General features: G+C 34.4%; 1 protein-coding gene across 9 annotated transcripts in view; it reads left to right on the top strand.

The window, feature by feature from the left end:
• The window catches only part of LOC106139319 (anoctamin-1), a 31383-nt gene extending 16960 nt beyond the window's left edge, over positions 1-14423 (top strand). For 8 of the 9 annotated variants that reach the window (XM_060954312.1, XM_060954311.1, XM_060954310.1 and 5 more), the window contains 10 exons: positions 297-433; positions 866-1132; positions 1491-1694; positions 2026-2174; positions 2546-2631; positions 2984-3189; positions 4405-4565; positions 5518-5620; positions 6344-6548; positions 9811-14423. In XM_060954312.1, the coding sequence (XP_060810295.1) occupies positions 297-433; positions 866-1132; positions 1491-1694; positions 2026-2174; positions 2546-2631; positions 2984-3189; positions 4405-4565; positions 5518-5620; positions 6344-6548; positions 9811-9965 (1673 nt within the window). In that variant the 3' untranslated portion in view covers positions 9966-14423. Of the gene's footprint in view, positions 1-296; positions 434-865; positions 1133-1490; positions 1695-2025; positions 2175-2545; positions 2632-2983; positions 3190-4404; positions 4566-5517; positions 5621-6343; positions 6589-9810 lie in introns of all 9 variants that reach the window. The other variant, XM_060954313.1, reaches the window with a different exon arrangement.
• The last annotated feature ends 191 nt before the right edge of the window (positions 14424-14614 follow it).

Below are 14614 nucleotides of genomic sequence, written 5' to 3'. Positions count from 1 at the left end.
AGCTGGTAAATTCAAATTTCGAACGTTATATGATCAGCATGTCATTGTTACGAGGGTGTTTTAAAATATATATTCGCTTCTGAAAAATGTTGTCCGATGACAGATGAATGAAAATTTGAAGGTTTATCGAATGGCAGTCAAGTTAGCGAATATGTATCAAAACACTCTCAACATCTCTTTAATGATTAAAAAATTCTGTTCGAACAGTGTTCAAAAACTTACTGTCTGTTTACATAGAATATTTCGTCCAGCGTACTTGCATTATTCACATCAGTGTATCACTTTTTTTTTTGTAGCCGCCTGCTTCCTAGAGCTGTGGAAGCGGTACTCGGCCGAGATGACGCACCGCTGGGATCTGACGGGCTTCGACGTGTACGAGGAGCACCCGAGGCCGCAGTACTTGGCCAGGCTCGCGCATGTCAAACGTACACAGGTACCTTTACAAATCCGTATAATGAAATTGTAACTGATCGATGTCTGTATTTGAAAGATATGATATTTTGGACGAAAAGAAGTCGAAATTGTTTTTCTTTTTTCAGAATTTCTGTTTATTGTTGTAAACGTCAGTTTAGCATATGACCATTCCATGTCTTTCCCATGAATGTCGTCATAATGGTTTCTGAATGAATAGCCATTCTTAATTATAAATTTTAAGAATATTAGCTCGCTAGATAACGCGTAAAGAGACAACAAGCAAATAAACTTACAATCGCATTGCCTTCAGAAGAGATTTTATGAAAGTCAATAAAACCTGGGCGACCGCGCCTTGCTCACCCGAACCTTGAATTGGTCAATAAAACCTGGGCGACCGCGCCTTGCTTACCCGTGGCTCCAATGAAAGTTTTTGACCGAAGCCTTATTTCAGCTGAACGTGGTGACAGGCGAGCGTGAGCCCATGGTCCCGTTCTGGCGGATGCGGCTGCCCGCCACGCTCATGTCGTTCAGCGTGGTGGCGATACTAGTTCTGATGGCGTTCGCCACCGTGCTGGCCGTGGTGCTGTACCGCATGTCGCTGCTGGGCGCGCTGGCGCTGGGCCACCACGGCAGCGCGCTCATCACCTCCAACCCCATCATGTTCACCACCGCCACCGCCGCCTGCATCAACCTGCTGCTCATCTGTATGCTCAATTATGTGGGTACCACAAGTCGTCCTATCGGGGTATACCACTCCATCTCTTTCCCGTGGATGTCTTAATGGACGAATAAAGGGTAGGCTTATAAACTTGGGTTTCCTCTTTAAGGCTATCAACCTATCTCTATTTGAATCTCAATTTTGTCATTAAGCCAAACAGCCGCACATTCCTTTAAAGATTCCCAAGTTTATAACCTATCCCATAGTCGCCTTTTACGACATCCATGGGAAAGAGATGGAGTGGTCCTATTCTTTTTTTCTATTGGTGCCGGTAACCACACGGCACTCTATATATGTAATAGATTTTGTTTGGCTTAATGATATATGAATATATGTATATGTATTTTTCTAACACCAGGTTTACCAATACTTAGCGGAATGGCTGACCGAAAAGGAACTACTGCGCACACAAACAGAATTCGACGACTCCCTCACCCTCAAGATATATCTACTTCAATTCGTCAACTATTACGCTTCAATATTCTACATAGCGTTCTTCAAGGGGAAGTACGTGGGCCGCCCGGGAGACTACGTCAGGTTCTTTGAGAAGAGACAGGAAGAGGTAAGACTTCTTTTTTTTTTTTAATAAGAATAAAAAGAATAGGACCACTCCATCTCTTTCCCATTGATGTCGTAAAAGGCGATTAAGGGATAGGTTCATAAACTTGGGATGCTTCTTGTAAGCGTTTCAGTCAGGCTGTTTGGCTGAATGATAGAATTGAGATTCAATTAGTGACCACTCGCCAGCCCATCGCCTACAAGTCCAGTTTTATGAGCCTATCCCTTAGTCGCTTTTAACAACATTCATGAATAAGACATGTAGTGGCCCTTTTCTAAAGTGACGGAAATCACACGGCACAATATACAATTGAACGATGATGATTATCTTCCAGTGCGCCCCCGGCGGCTGCTTCCTCGAGCTTTCCATTCAGCTGGCCATCATCATGGTGGGCAAGCAGTTCATCAACACCATAGTGGAGATGCTGATGCCGTACTTGCTCAAATGGTGGTACATCATACGGACTATTGGCAGGAAAAACACGTGTGTATACCATACCTACTTTTCTAAAGTCTCACTTAAGGCACTTCAGAATAGGACTGTTCCATCTCTTGACGGCTTCATCGTTCTTTTTTTTTACGTTTTTGGACAAAATAACATCGTTGTTGATAAATTATTTTTGTTTTACGGAAGTAATGTTAGAATAGAGTTATGAATGTGGATGAAGCGAGGGTGGTGTGCAGGCAAGTGGAAAGGTGTAGTCTCTGTCTACCCCTCCGGGAAAGAGGTGTGATTTACATTTATTATCTACGTACGTCTACGAGAGAAAGGATTAAATAACAGGGATGAATACTAAAGCGGTTTGGTGTCTATGATTTCAGTTTTGTTAAGAAGACAATTTTGTAATTTTATAGGATAAAAAGCCCTCTGCAGTGGGTGAAAGACTTCAAATTGGTCGACTTTGGCAACATGGGACTGTTTCCTGAATATTTGGAGATGGGTAAGTCAAAACTTTTGTATGTTCATTATTTTTAATCGATTTAGTCTCAGTAATAATACCCTTTTCAGTATTTTAAACTTTAATTAAAATATTCTTTTAATATGAACGAAAGGTTGACAAAAACAAAACACGAATAGCGTGAAATAGAGTGAGAAATCATGAGAAACACGGCCAAGGTTTCTCATGGTTTCTCACCTCAAAATTTATTTTACATAGGTTTTTCTTGCATATATTTCATAATTATCCAATTACCAAATTCATATCTGGACGAATCCATGGATAAGTTAAATTAAATCACCGTTATTGACCAACAAGACGTAGTGGAAGCTATAGAATGACCTCGATTAACCAGTGCTACAATACGGCTTCGTGACGATCTTCGTGGCGGCGTTCCCGCTGGCGCCGCTGTTCGCGCTCATCAACAACGTGCTGGAGATGCGGCTGGACGCGCGCAAGTTCCTCTCGTGCTACCGCCGCCCGGTGCCGCAGCGCGTCAACGACATCGGCGTGTGGTACCGCATCCTCGACTCCATCGGGAAGCTCAGCGTCATCACCAATGTGAGTGGCCGCTTGGGGTGACTGCGGGGAACTCTTCATACTTACATACATATAATCACGTCTATATCCCTTGCGCGGGAGACAGAGACAACAGCCTTGATAAGACTGATTGGAGGCCACGTGAAGCTATTTTGCTTTAAGATTCAAATAGTGACAGATCGTTAGCCCATCGCCTTAAAGAAGAATCCCAAGTATATAAGCCTACCCCTTAGTCGCCTTTTACGACAGAGATGGAGTGGTCCTATTCTTTTTTCTATTAGTGCCGGGAACCAAACGGCACTCTTCATTATGTATGTATTAAATAGCTTATTGTTTTATTACTAGCTGATGCGCAGGGTTTCGCTCCCGTTGGAATTTCCAGAAAAAGTCTTTGTTATTTCTAAAGACATCCACGGAAGAGAGATGGAGTGGTTCTATTCTTTTTTTTATTAGTGCCGAGAACCACATGGCACTCTTCATTATGTATGTATTAAATAGCTTATTGTTTTATTACTAGCTGATGCGCAGGGTTTCGCTCCCGTTGGAATTTCCAGAAAAAGTCTTTGTTATTTCTAAAGGTCCATTATATCTGTGTAACAAATGTAATTATGCTATACTAATCCGACATTTTGTGGCGGCGGTATTCTAGGACCGATTTCTATCAAACATATTTGAAAACATTCACAACTTAATTCATCTTTAAAATAAAACAAAAAAGAAACCAAAATCATAATTGGTTCATTCGTTCGGGCCACAAACAGACAGACGCGTCGATTTTTTCGATACGGGTTAACAAATTTTTGTGTTCTTTCGTATATAAAATAACATACATACTTATATACCTATTTGGCTTAATGATAGAATTGAGATTCAAATAGTGACAGGTTCCTAGCCCATTGCCTAAAAACGAATCCCAGCTTTGTAAGCCTATTCCTTAGTCGCCTTTTACGACATCCATGGGAAGGAGATGGAGTGGTCCTATTCTTTTTTGTATTGGTGCCGGGAACCACACGGTTATGTTATATACAATAAAGATATTACAAACAAATATAGTATCGTTGAGTTAGTATCTCGTAACACAAGTCTCCAACTTACTTCGAGGCTAACTCAATATGTGTTATTTATGCCGTATATATGTTATTTTCGGTACGGGTTAACACATTTTTGTGTTCTTACGTATAAACAATAAAGATATTACAAACAAACAATTAAAATAAACGATATGAAATATTCCAGGGCTTCATAATAGCGTTCACGTCCGAGTTCATACCCCGCCTCGTGTACCAGATGAGCAACGGCGGCAACATGAAGGGCTACGTCAACTACACCCTGGCCGACTTCAACGTGTCCGTACTGGAGTACAGGCCGGTCAGTGACTACAACGAGACTATGTGCAGGTGAATGTCGCTGTTTGAATCTCGATACCATTTTAAGGCGAGCAGCTGAACGTGGCCTTTTATACTTTTCAAAATTAAAATTCTAATTCAAAATTTTTATTCATTACTATATGATAGTATATATCGCTTAATAATTGTCAAAACGTATGGTTTAACAACATTGGTTGACGTCAAATAAATTACTTAAAAACTAAGTTTACTGCCGCTTCCAAGGCGTCAGTGCAGAAGAAGCGGTAACAAACTGCAAACTAAAATCGTTGGCAACGTTGAACGTGGCCGTTCAGTCTTCTCAAAACTGTTGGTTCTGTCTATTCCGCAAGGGATATAGACGTGATGATACGTATGGATGTATGTGCACGTAATTGGGACCAGGTTTTTAGACCTAAACACCCTCTTATTTTAGACAGTTTAAAATGGTAGTATTCTAATTTTATTGTCCATGATGCCTGTGTAGATGCTCCGTAAGCCGTGTGGTTCTTTGGAATAGTACTATTCAATTTTTTCCCTTTTGATGTCGTAAAAGGCGATTAAGGGATAGGCTAATAAACTTAGCATTTTTCTTTTTGTCGATGGGCTAGTAAGTTGTCACTGTTTGAAACTCATTTTCATCTTTAGCCATTTAGCTTAGCCCTTACTCATTAGCTGAACATGACCTTTTCGTCTTTTCAAGACTGTTGGCTCTGTCTATCCTGTATAAGATATAGATGTGATTTCGGGATCTTCGGGAAAAGAAGTAGCCTATATGTTATTCTGGGTCTTCAGCTACCTACATACCAAATTTCATCGAATTTGGTTCAGTAGTTGTTGCGTGAAAGAGTAACAAACATCCATTCTGACATACTCACAAACTTTCGCATTTATAATATTAGTAGGATACTAATATTGCGAAAGTTTGTAGTAAACTCAAAGCATAATTGACCTTGTCTAATCATCTTTGGTTATAATGACACAGTTACCCGGGCTACTGGTATTACAAGGAAGGCGACGACTACGAGCGAAGCAACTGGTACTGGCACATAATGGGGGCGAGGCTCGCTTTTGTTGTGGTGTTTGAGGTGAGAAATTTAATGAATGTTTCCATATTTAATTTGTAGAAAAAAATGCCAATGAAATGAGGTTTCCATATTTAATTTGTAGAAAAAAATTGTAAAAAAATGCCAAAGTAATGAGGTTTCCATATTTAATTTGTAGAAAAATTATGGAAAAAAATGTGTCTGGATTCATGCCGCATGAAATTTTTTGTTATTTAATTTAAAAAATAAATACAGATTATTTATTTAGTAATTTTTTTTTTAATTTTAATTTAAAAAAATAAATACAAATTATTCAAACTATAAATATGTTCTAAAACATGTAAGTGATAAATGGTGTAAAAAGATATATGTATGTCATACGATTTAGCAAAGCTTTTAATATCAATCGACCTGGGGAGTTTGTGACGTTAGAGATTTTGTCCTTTAGTTGCTTTTTTTTGCGACATTAAAAGGAATAGATGGAGTGAATCTTTTACAAAAACAGATTGAAGCATTGTATTTTTTTACAAAACAAAACATACCACCACTCCATCTCTTTCCCATGGATGTCGCAAAAGGTGATTAAGGCAGAAATAAAACCTGTCACTATTGAATCTCAATTGAGCCTAACAGCTTAACGTGGTATCAGTCTTTTCAAGGCTGCTGTCTCTATCTATCTCACAATGATATAAACGTGTTTATTATTTGAATGTAACTTACTTGAAACACATGAAAACACACAAAGTTTCCCCCCCCACGCAACAGAACGTCGTGGCCCTGGTGATGATAATAGTCCGCTGGGCGATCCCGGACATGTCCGGCGAGCTGCGCGACCGCATCCGGCGCGAGGCCTACGTCATCAACTCCTTCATCCTCGAGGAGACGCGCGCGCGCTCCGTGGCCTCCCGCGCCTCCCGCGCCGCCACCCCCGCCCCCGCCACCCCCGCCGCGCCGCGCACGCCCCGAGAAGGTCCCCTCCACTCTACGCCCGTTTAGCTAACACGGTTACGGTAGGAATGCGAGAACACAGCTTTTTATACCTTTTTCTTTTTACTAACACCGTTTTATGTTCACTGGTTAGGTGCGTTTTGAGTTTTTGTCTCCTTAATTTTGTCGATTTCATGCAAAAATCGAGATATCACATCTTATCTAGTCGTATTATAAGCTTCTTCAATAAAAATATGTACTACTCGTTATTTGAAAGTATTTTTTTTCTTTTTCTAATTTACCAAAGATCTTTATTTAAAAACCAGCGAACATAGAACGTAGAAATACTGTGTTGTGTGTGTGTGAAGTACACGAGTTAGGCTAACAAGTTAAAATGAACTCAATAGGGTAAATTTGTGATTCTTAAACATTCGTGTTTATAATGTGGAGTAGACAAAGAAGCAAAGGGGTTTTAGATTTGCGTGTTGGCAACATTTGATAAAATATTTTATGTAACTAAATATTTTTTAAACAATATTATTTAATGCACACTTTTTTATACATAGGTAATATCTTCAACATAGTGGAAATTACCTATTTGTTAGGTTTTAAAAATATTGTAAATAAGCTTTACGAAATGCTTGCTCGTTAGAATTAATACACCAATAAAATGTGAGTTTTGGGTGTGAGTTAGCTTAAAAATTACATTACATACCTTTAATGAAATTCTAAATATGTGATTGTAATATTTTGTTACACCGTGCTGTATTATACATTATCACACGCCAAAAGTATACTTCATACTGTAATTTCATAAGGTTGTGGGTTGGTTTTTAATTAGCTTAGTTTGTTCCTGCTGGGTTGCCATTTTGATTATTGCTTTTCTTGATTTCCAAAATATCTCCATTGTTGCAAACATATCTTACTCGAAAATGTTATTTAGGTGTAGGTATATATAAATTGTCGAAAAATTTAAATTTATCACATTGTTTAAAAGTAAATACAATCATGCGAAATAAATTTAACCGACATTTTTTTAAATAAAACTTTTTAAATATTTTTATAAATGTATAATGCTTTGCTAGCTTTATGGATAAAATATTTGTACTATACACGCACAATGCAGTCTTACATTGCAACCAAGAACGCCAATGATTCTCTTAAGTAATACCGTCATAAAAAAAATCGTATAGCCGAATTTTATTAAAACACAAAATATTATTTTCGTATAATTCTTTCCCGCTGTTATAGTCTCACTTTTTCTTCGTAGAATTTCAATTTTAGGTTCTTTTTTCTTTTGATTTGAATTGAAATGTTAAATAGTTCTCGCGTATCCTTTTAGTGTAAATTTTTCATCGTAGCGTTATATTTCCAGCTTAAATGACTTGGGTCCATTTTTCATGATGCGATATATTTTAGCAGTCTTATGGGTCTTAAAAGATTTTAATTAACTTCAATGCTGTTTGCGAACATTTTTGTTTTTTATTGCCTGATGCTGGGAATGCGAGAATTACAATCGCTTTCTTTACTTATAAATAATCTGACATGGTTGAAAATCAACTTTATATCCATTAAATTTTTATGTAAAAGTAATAAAAGTAAATAAATAGCTTATAAAAAAATATTTATTTATAAATAAAAAATTTTAATATTATAAATATCGTTCAATACTAGTATTCATTGGCGTTCCAATTGCGATGATAATTTTCGGCTTACTCATATAAGTATTTGTAAGTAACGCAGTAAGCAGGTCGCCGCGACAGGGAGCTGCTATGTGAGTTGAGTTTCCATATTAAATAACGTTAACAGCATGGTTTGAATCACCAATCACAACACCAAACATCACACATGAATTTTATAATAGATACTAGCTGTTGTTCGCGACAAAGTTCGCCGAAATGTTCACAAATAATCTCAATACATAGAAGCTCAACCCCTTTCTTGTCCTTTAAAGGGGTGAGAAGGATTTTTATATCAAATACAGCGGGATATATTTTCGAACTTCAAAGTCACTAGCTTATGAAAAGAAAATTTTGATATTTTCTATGTATAGTAAATAGTAGATACTGCAGGATATGTTAATCCGAGTGAAATTTTCTAATGTCAGGCTACTCTTAAACTGTATCCCGTATCTGATTAATTTATATATTGATAGACCAGTTACAGTTACCAGTTGTACCGAATATAAACATATACATATATATGTTTTCCTTTTCTCAATATAACTCAAATACACTTTGTTTAAAATAATATTGAATTCGTTACATTCACACTGATTCATTTATTTATGCACTAAGGATTTGAAAAATAAATGTTAAAATATTTAAAGAGGGTTAAGTTACACTAATAATTGCTAGTTCAAACCAATATACTGTCACTGTCACATTTACACTACATAATTAACGTAAATAACAATTTTCTAAATTTCGTAATACATACTTGCTTGTTTTAAAAGGCTTGCAAGCGAACAAATTGGCTTATTCATCGCGTTTAAATTAATTTTATTAATAATCTAGATTTATATGCTTTCATTTGAATTAATAAAATTATTGCAAATGCATTGATACATTTAGATATCTATATATTGGGATTTTATAATATACTTTGATAACTATAAACAAAGCCTGGGTTTTTGTTCGGATTTAAAATATTTTGAGGAACATATTTTAGTGCTGTAAGAATCAGTCGTGAATATAAAGAATAAAAAATACACTTTTGTATTATTTTCATTGCAAAAGTTTATGATTATTGACCGACTTTGTTATAGTTATCGTTATGTTAAAACCACCCTGTGTTATTTGACGACACTTGACGCTAAAGTTATTAACACGGTGAAGGCTTTTCAGTTTGATTTAAGCTTTTACAGTATTTAGGCCGCTTTTTGATGCATTCGACGTTAAGTCCAAATTATTATGATATCACATTGATTTTTTGATAGTTTTGCACACTTAAATTACATATATTTGATTTACAAATTTAATCACAATGAAACAGAAATTTAATAGATTTTATGAAATAATTGTTAATATTTTTTTTTCAATAAGTGTTAAATAACTCGATATATATAAACCATATAAAAATGTTTCATTAACTCACTTTTTAGAAAAAAAAGACACAGTCAAATGACACAATCGTATCAAGAAGGCCGAAATTAACTTGGAAAGGCACTCAGATATACGATACTACATATATTACTATTTACAATTCTATCTATTTTAATGGAATCGAAAGTATTTAAAAACAAAGGAAATCATCACAATTATTTTAAACACGTTTCAAACATTCTGTTTTGATGCATGCAACAGGTGTATCGGAGCCGAACTGGAACCACATAGCGTCGCTATCTGGGTCGGACTTCGACCTGGCCGCCCACGGGGAGCACCAGGACATCGGCGACATGGCGCGCCACGTGGTCGCCGAGCGCAAGAGCAGCGATGCGACCGCACCCACTCACGTTTGAGTGCTGAAACGCGCTATCGAAGTTTCTCCACTGATTAATGTAAAGCTTCATGTTGATGGTTTTGTGTATTATGTTCTGGAAAAAAAAAGATTCCAGAGCATATTTTTTTTGACTCCCGTCCACGTCCTGTCATTGTCCTTTGTTTTGTGAAATTGTCTTTCACTCACATTTGAGTGCCGATCCGATCCACGCAATAAATTTTATAGTTTTCTTGAGCGATTCTTGTTTTGCGATTGCAATGAGCATTCGTTGGTGGATTCGTTCATAAGCTTTTTTAAAAACGGAATGTAAAGTGATATGTTTTTAACATTTTGAGCGGGAGTCACTCGATTCTCTGTTTTTTTAATCTTAGAAAACGCTTATTGGTTTGGTATGTTTTTTTTTTCTTACTTATACTGAGATAACATGCGTAACTATTTCTTGATTTAAAATTATACAATTTTGTTTGTATAACGGGTAAAACGGAGTTATTACCTGAATGACGATGCGCCAAATATACTCAAATCGGGTGAATTGCAATGTTTGAATAGTCCATTTCTTTAGGTACTAGAATAAAGGTAAATACTAGAAACGTCTCTTTTATTAAAAATATCATTTAGAAAATTAATTTATAGCCACTATATAAATTTAAATTACAGATGTCATAATTAATTATTTTTGCCAATACCAAAGTTTACTTAAGAAATGTATTTTTCGATTAAGAGGCATTTCGAGATTGTTTACCATTAATTCCAGTACCAAAAAAATAAACTATAGCTTATTTATGGCCAGGCGAGTGAATGGCTTCAATGTAGGCACAGGAGGTATGTTTTTTTTAAAGAATATTATAATTAAGAATAATTTTAATATATTCAAGAATGCCGTGAAGCATGCCATGTTTTTATACTGTCATATTTTTGTATTCATTTGGACAAAAATAAAAACCAAAATTGCAAAAGGTCTAGTTGAACAAATAGGTAAAGGTAGTAAAATATTTAAAAGAAATGGTTTTACATTCATATAACTGCTTATTCTTTTGTGTTTATTATTGATTTGATATATTTAACCGGATTCTTGGATTGAGTCATTAAACCGAAGTATAATATATATGCTTTTGCATTTTTAATAAAAAAATAAGTCTCGACCGAAGATACTATGAATTTATAATGTACTTAAAAGACACATTAATAAAGACTTGATATATACATACGTACATTTGCCATTATTGTAGTTTTCTACACTGTAGTTAATAAAGTACAGTCACCATCACCAAAATGATCACATTTTTGTCATAAGGTGTATAGTGAGGTGCACAGAAACCTGCGGATTGTATGCCTCTCATTTATAAAGTAATATATTATAAAGGCTTATTTATAAAGGCTTGCATATTTTTAGTTTAGGTCTAAATTTTATAATATTAATTTGTCATTTTTAGTTCATCTCTCTCATTTTGAAGACTTATAGCGAATCTCCTCTTATATGTACAATTTATTTATTTGTATATTTTTTTTTTAATTCGATCTTTTTACTACACTCATAAAGAATAATTCTTAAAAGAAATATTTTTCGAGAGATTATTAGCACTTTAGAAATGTCATGATGAAATCAATAACTGTTCAATATTTTACTCTCATCTTGTAAATTATACCTAAAACTATAATGTAAACCTGGGAGTCTTTTTTATATTTACACTTTACTGGAAAAAAATATATATTTCTGAAAAATGGCGTCATATACCACGCATATAAAACACATTGTAATAAAATCACATGGGATGAAATGTTTTTCTATCGTTGTCAAAATAAAATATAAACTAAATTTAAACGCAGTAAATTTTTATTAAAAATGTCGTTGGAGAAGTCGTTATATCATTAGTGTGGCTAGATGATGCGTCATACGTGTTCAGTAGTAAATATTAAGAGTTAGGGTACTTAAGCACCAGTCAAAATTCCTATGAAAGTCTAGTAGAAAAAAAAACTTACCTAGACACAAGTTTCGAACTTACTCTGAGGATACTTACTTGATAATTCAATGTCCCGTATATTTTATTTTAATTTATTCTTATGAATCATGGTTAAGAATGTTTACTCCAGGATTTTAGCAAATATCATACGAATTATGAAAAATATTTTTCCCATCCCATACGAATTGCTCATGTAAACAATAAATTTAAAAAGGAATTTTAAGTTCTTACTAGTGGGAATATTTGTGTCTCATGTACTGAAGTTTTTATGTTAATTTGGCTGGTGTATTATAGACACCCAGTCTATATACGTAGATTTAGCATTTAACATACACTGCGCAAAAATACGTTCGTATAATGTAGCCTCTTAACTTTCAAATCGATATTTAACTCTTTAAAGGCAGTAAGGTTTTCATTATTTAATTAACCTTGTAACAAGTCATAAGGCCGAACTTCATTGAAACAGAAGATAACTTATATATAGAAACTATACGTTAGCTTTGCGTTAAATGTAACTGTTATAACTTTATTATTTTAATATATAATACGTTTTATATACTGTTGAATTACCTATATAAATCATGCTCATTTAAGATCACAAAGTCTCGATTTTGTCGTAATGTTAGTATAAGTTAAATCTGTTCTCGATGTAATACATTTTATATAACATTAAAAGTATCTTTTTAAATTGGTTACCTTATATGTATGCTTGTAAATATAAAAACTCGTTTTATTTGTCTCTTTTGCAATGTTATAAGATTTTTCTGTGCTTATTTGGAATTGTAAAATGTTTAATTATAAAATTATGTTATTATTTCTTATAAATCAAACACATTGTTATATTCTAAGATGTTAAGGTTAAGATATTTTTTAAACACTATATTTGTAATTTTATAAATGTTTAATTTTTGGTGCTGTATTTAATCTCATTATTGGATCTGTAGTACAAGACTACTGTTCCGTTTGGCTGTTCAATAGTAACTAAATGTACTACTAGTCACGCGAGTATCCTGTCATGTTCTAGTTATTATATGTAGTATTAATTATTAAGTAAACGGTTGATGCGGACAATTCATTTGGTGCAAAAATAATATGATCTATACGATTTTTAATGAAGTTATTTGTGAAGAATTGTTTTATTATCACGTCGGCATCATTCATCAGTTCCCGTTTTGTACTTCCCAGGAAGACCACTACGATCGAATATAAAGGTTTCGACTTTATTAATGGTTTATAACCTTTTTAGAATAACCTCATTTTAATGTGTCAGTTCGATAGAGCGGGATCACGATAACTCCTTATACAGAGTGAATTATTATTGTTTATGGAATTGTCATAGTATGTTTGGACAACAAAACTGAGCAGGTTTCCTAAAAAAAATATATAGCTAAAAAAATTGACTTTCCTATACTAAGACCGATCAGCTGATCAACCGATTTGTATGGGAAAGTAAAAATTGATTGCTTGTATTTATGGAATCATTCACAGTAGGTTTAAAGAGTTATCATAAACCTTAACGAATAAAAAATCATTATGCATATTTCGTCTAGTGAATGCGTTGGTAAAAGGTAATTACCTAATTCACGGTGTCTAACCATGAATTATAGCTTTTACCAATTTGTTGCAAAGAAAACCATTTTTTTTTCTTATTACGTAAACAATTGTTGAGTGAGGTTGTTTATTTAAGCTCAAAATCTCTAAATGAACAACAATGACACATACGTTATGACGTAATGTTATGGCCGCTTGGCCTGTTGAAACATTATGTGCAATAAATAAGGAAAATTGTTAATGATTCGTTAACCTTATTTATCTGTGCTTTTTACATGATGGTTATTTTAGTTAATGTTGTCAAATAGTACCAATGATTTGATGGACTTTTAAATTTTAATATTATAAATTTTACTTCGTCGTATTGCAGAAAATGTAGGCGTTTGGGAAATGTGATTTTTTTCTTTTAATAGATATTTTTTAGGTGTGGCTAATTATAATAATAAGTTTGATGCATAAATGTTCCAAAGTACTTCGCCATTTTCGCGAAATGGACGGAATTAATTATTATGGCTTCGCTAGCTTAACTTTTTTTTTCAATCTAAAAGTTTTATATGCATTTTCTAAACGAAAAGATTAAGACACTGTTTACTGACCACTTTTACTTGTGCACTGTATTTAATTAATAAAAGTCGTCTCTTCTTAACAAATTTATACAGCAAATATTTGTTATATGTTCTTATTTCTATTTCGTTTTAAACCTTTGTATATTATACCCATATCGTTCGGTATATAAATTTTTCCGAATTATATGATTGACCCATATTTTCTTTAAAGACAATGCCATAGAAAAGTGGTTGCCTAGACAAAGAATCTAGCCTTCAATATTTATTTGAGTGAAATAGTTAAAGGCTTATAAGTGTATGTTATCTGTTAGGAGAGTAGTGTCAAGAATCGCCCGGCTGTAATGTTGTGAAACGCTTGTATTTATAAAGTTTATAATTATATATGGAGAGTTAATATAATATGGGCAGTTTTATTTCAAACACTCCTTAAGATGCTCTAGAATACAGGAATATATAATTGATGCAGAATTGAAGGGGCACTTCAGAGGACTTGGGAAGTCAAGAAGCACTGTGAGTACTAATGACAGAGCATTCCACTCTTCCATTAATTTGGTTGTTATATCTGGAAGCTTTCATGCTGGTCTGGTAGC

The sequence above is a fragment of the Amyelois transitella genome, chromosome 4 (genome assembly GCF_032362555.1).
Source record: "Amyelois transitella isolate CPQ chromosome 4, ilAmyTran1.1, whole genome shotgun sequence".
NCBI classification, from domain to species: Eukaryota; Metazoa; Arthropoda; class Insecta; order Lepidoptera; family Pyralidae; genus Amyelois; species Amyelois transitella.
The sequence above is the reverse complement of the archived record's forward strand: the minus strand, read 5'-3'. Positions and strand labels throughout refer to the sequence as shown.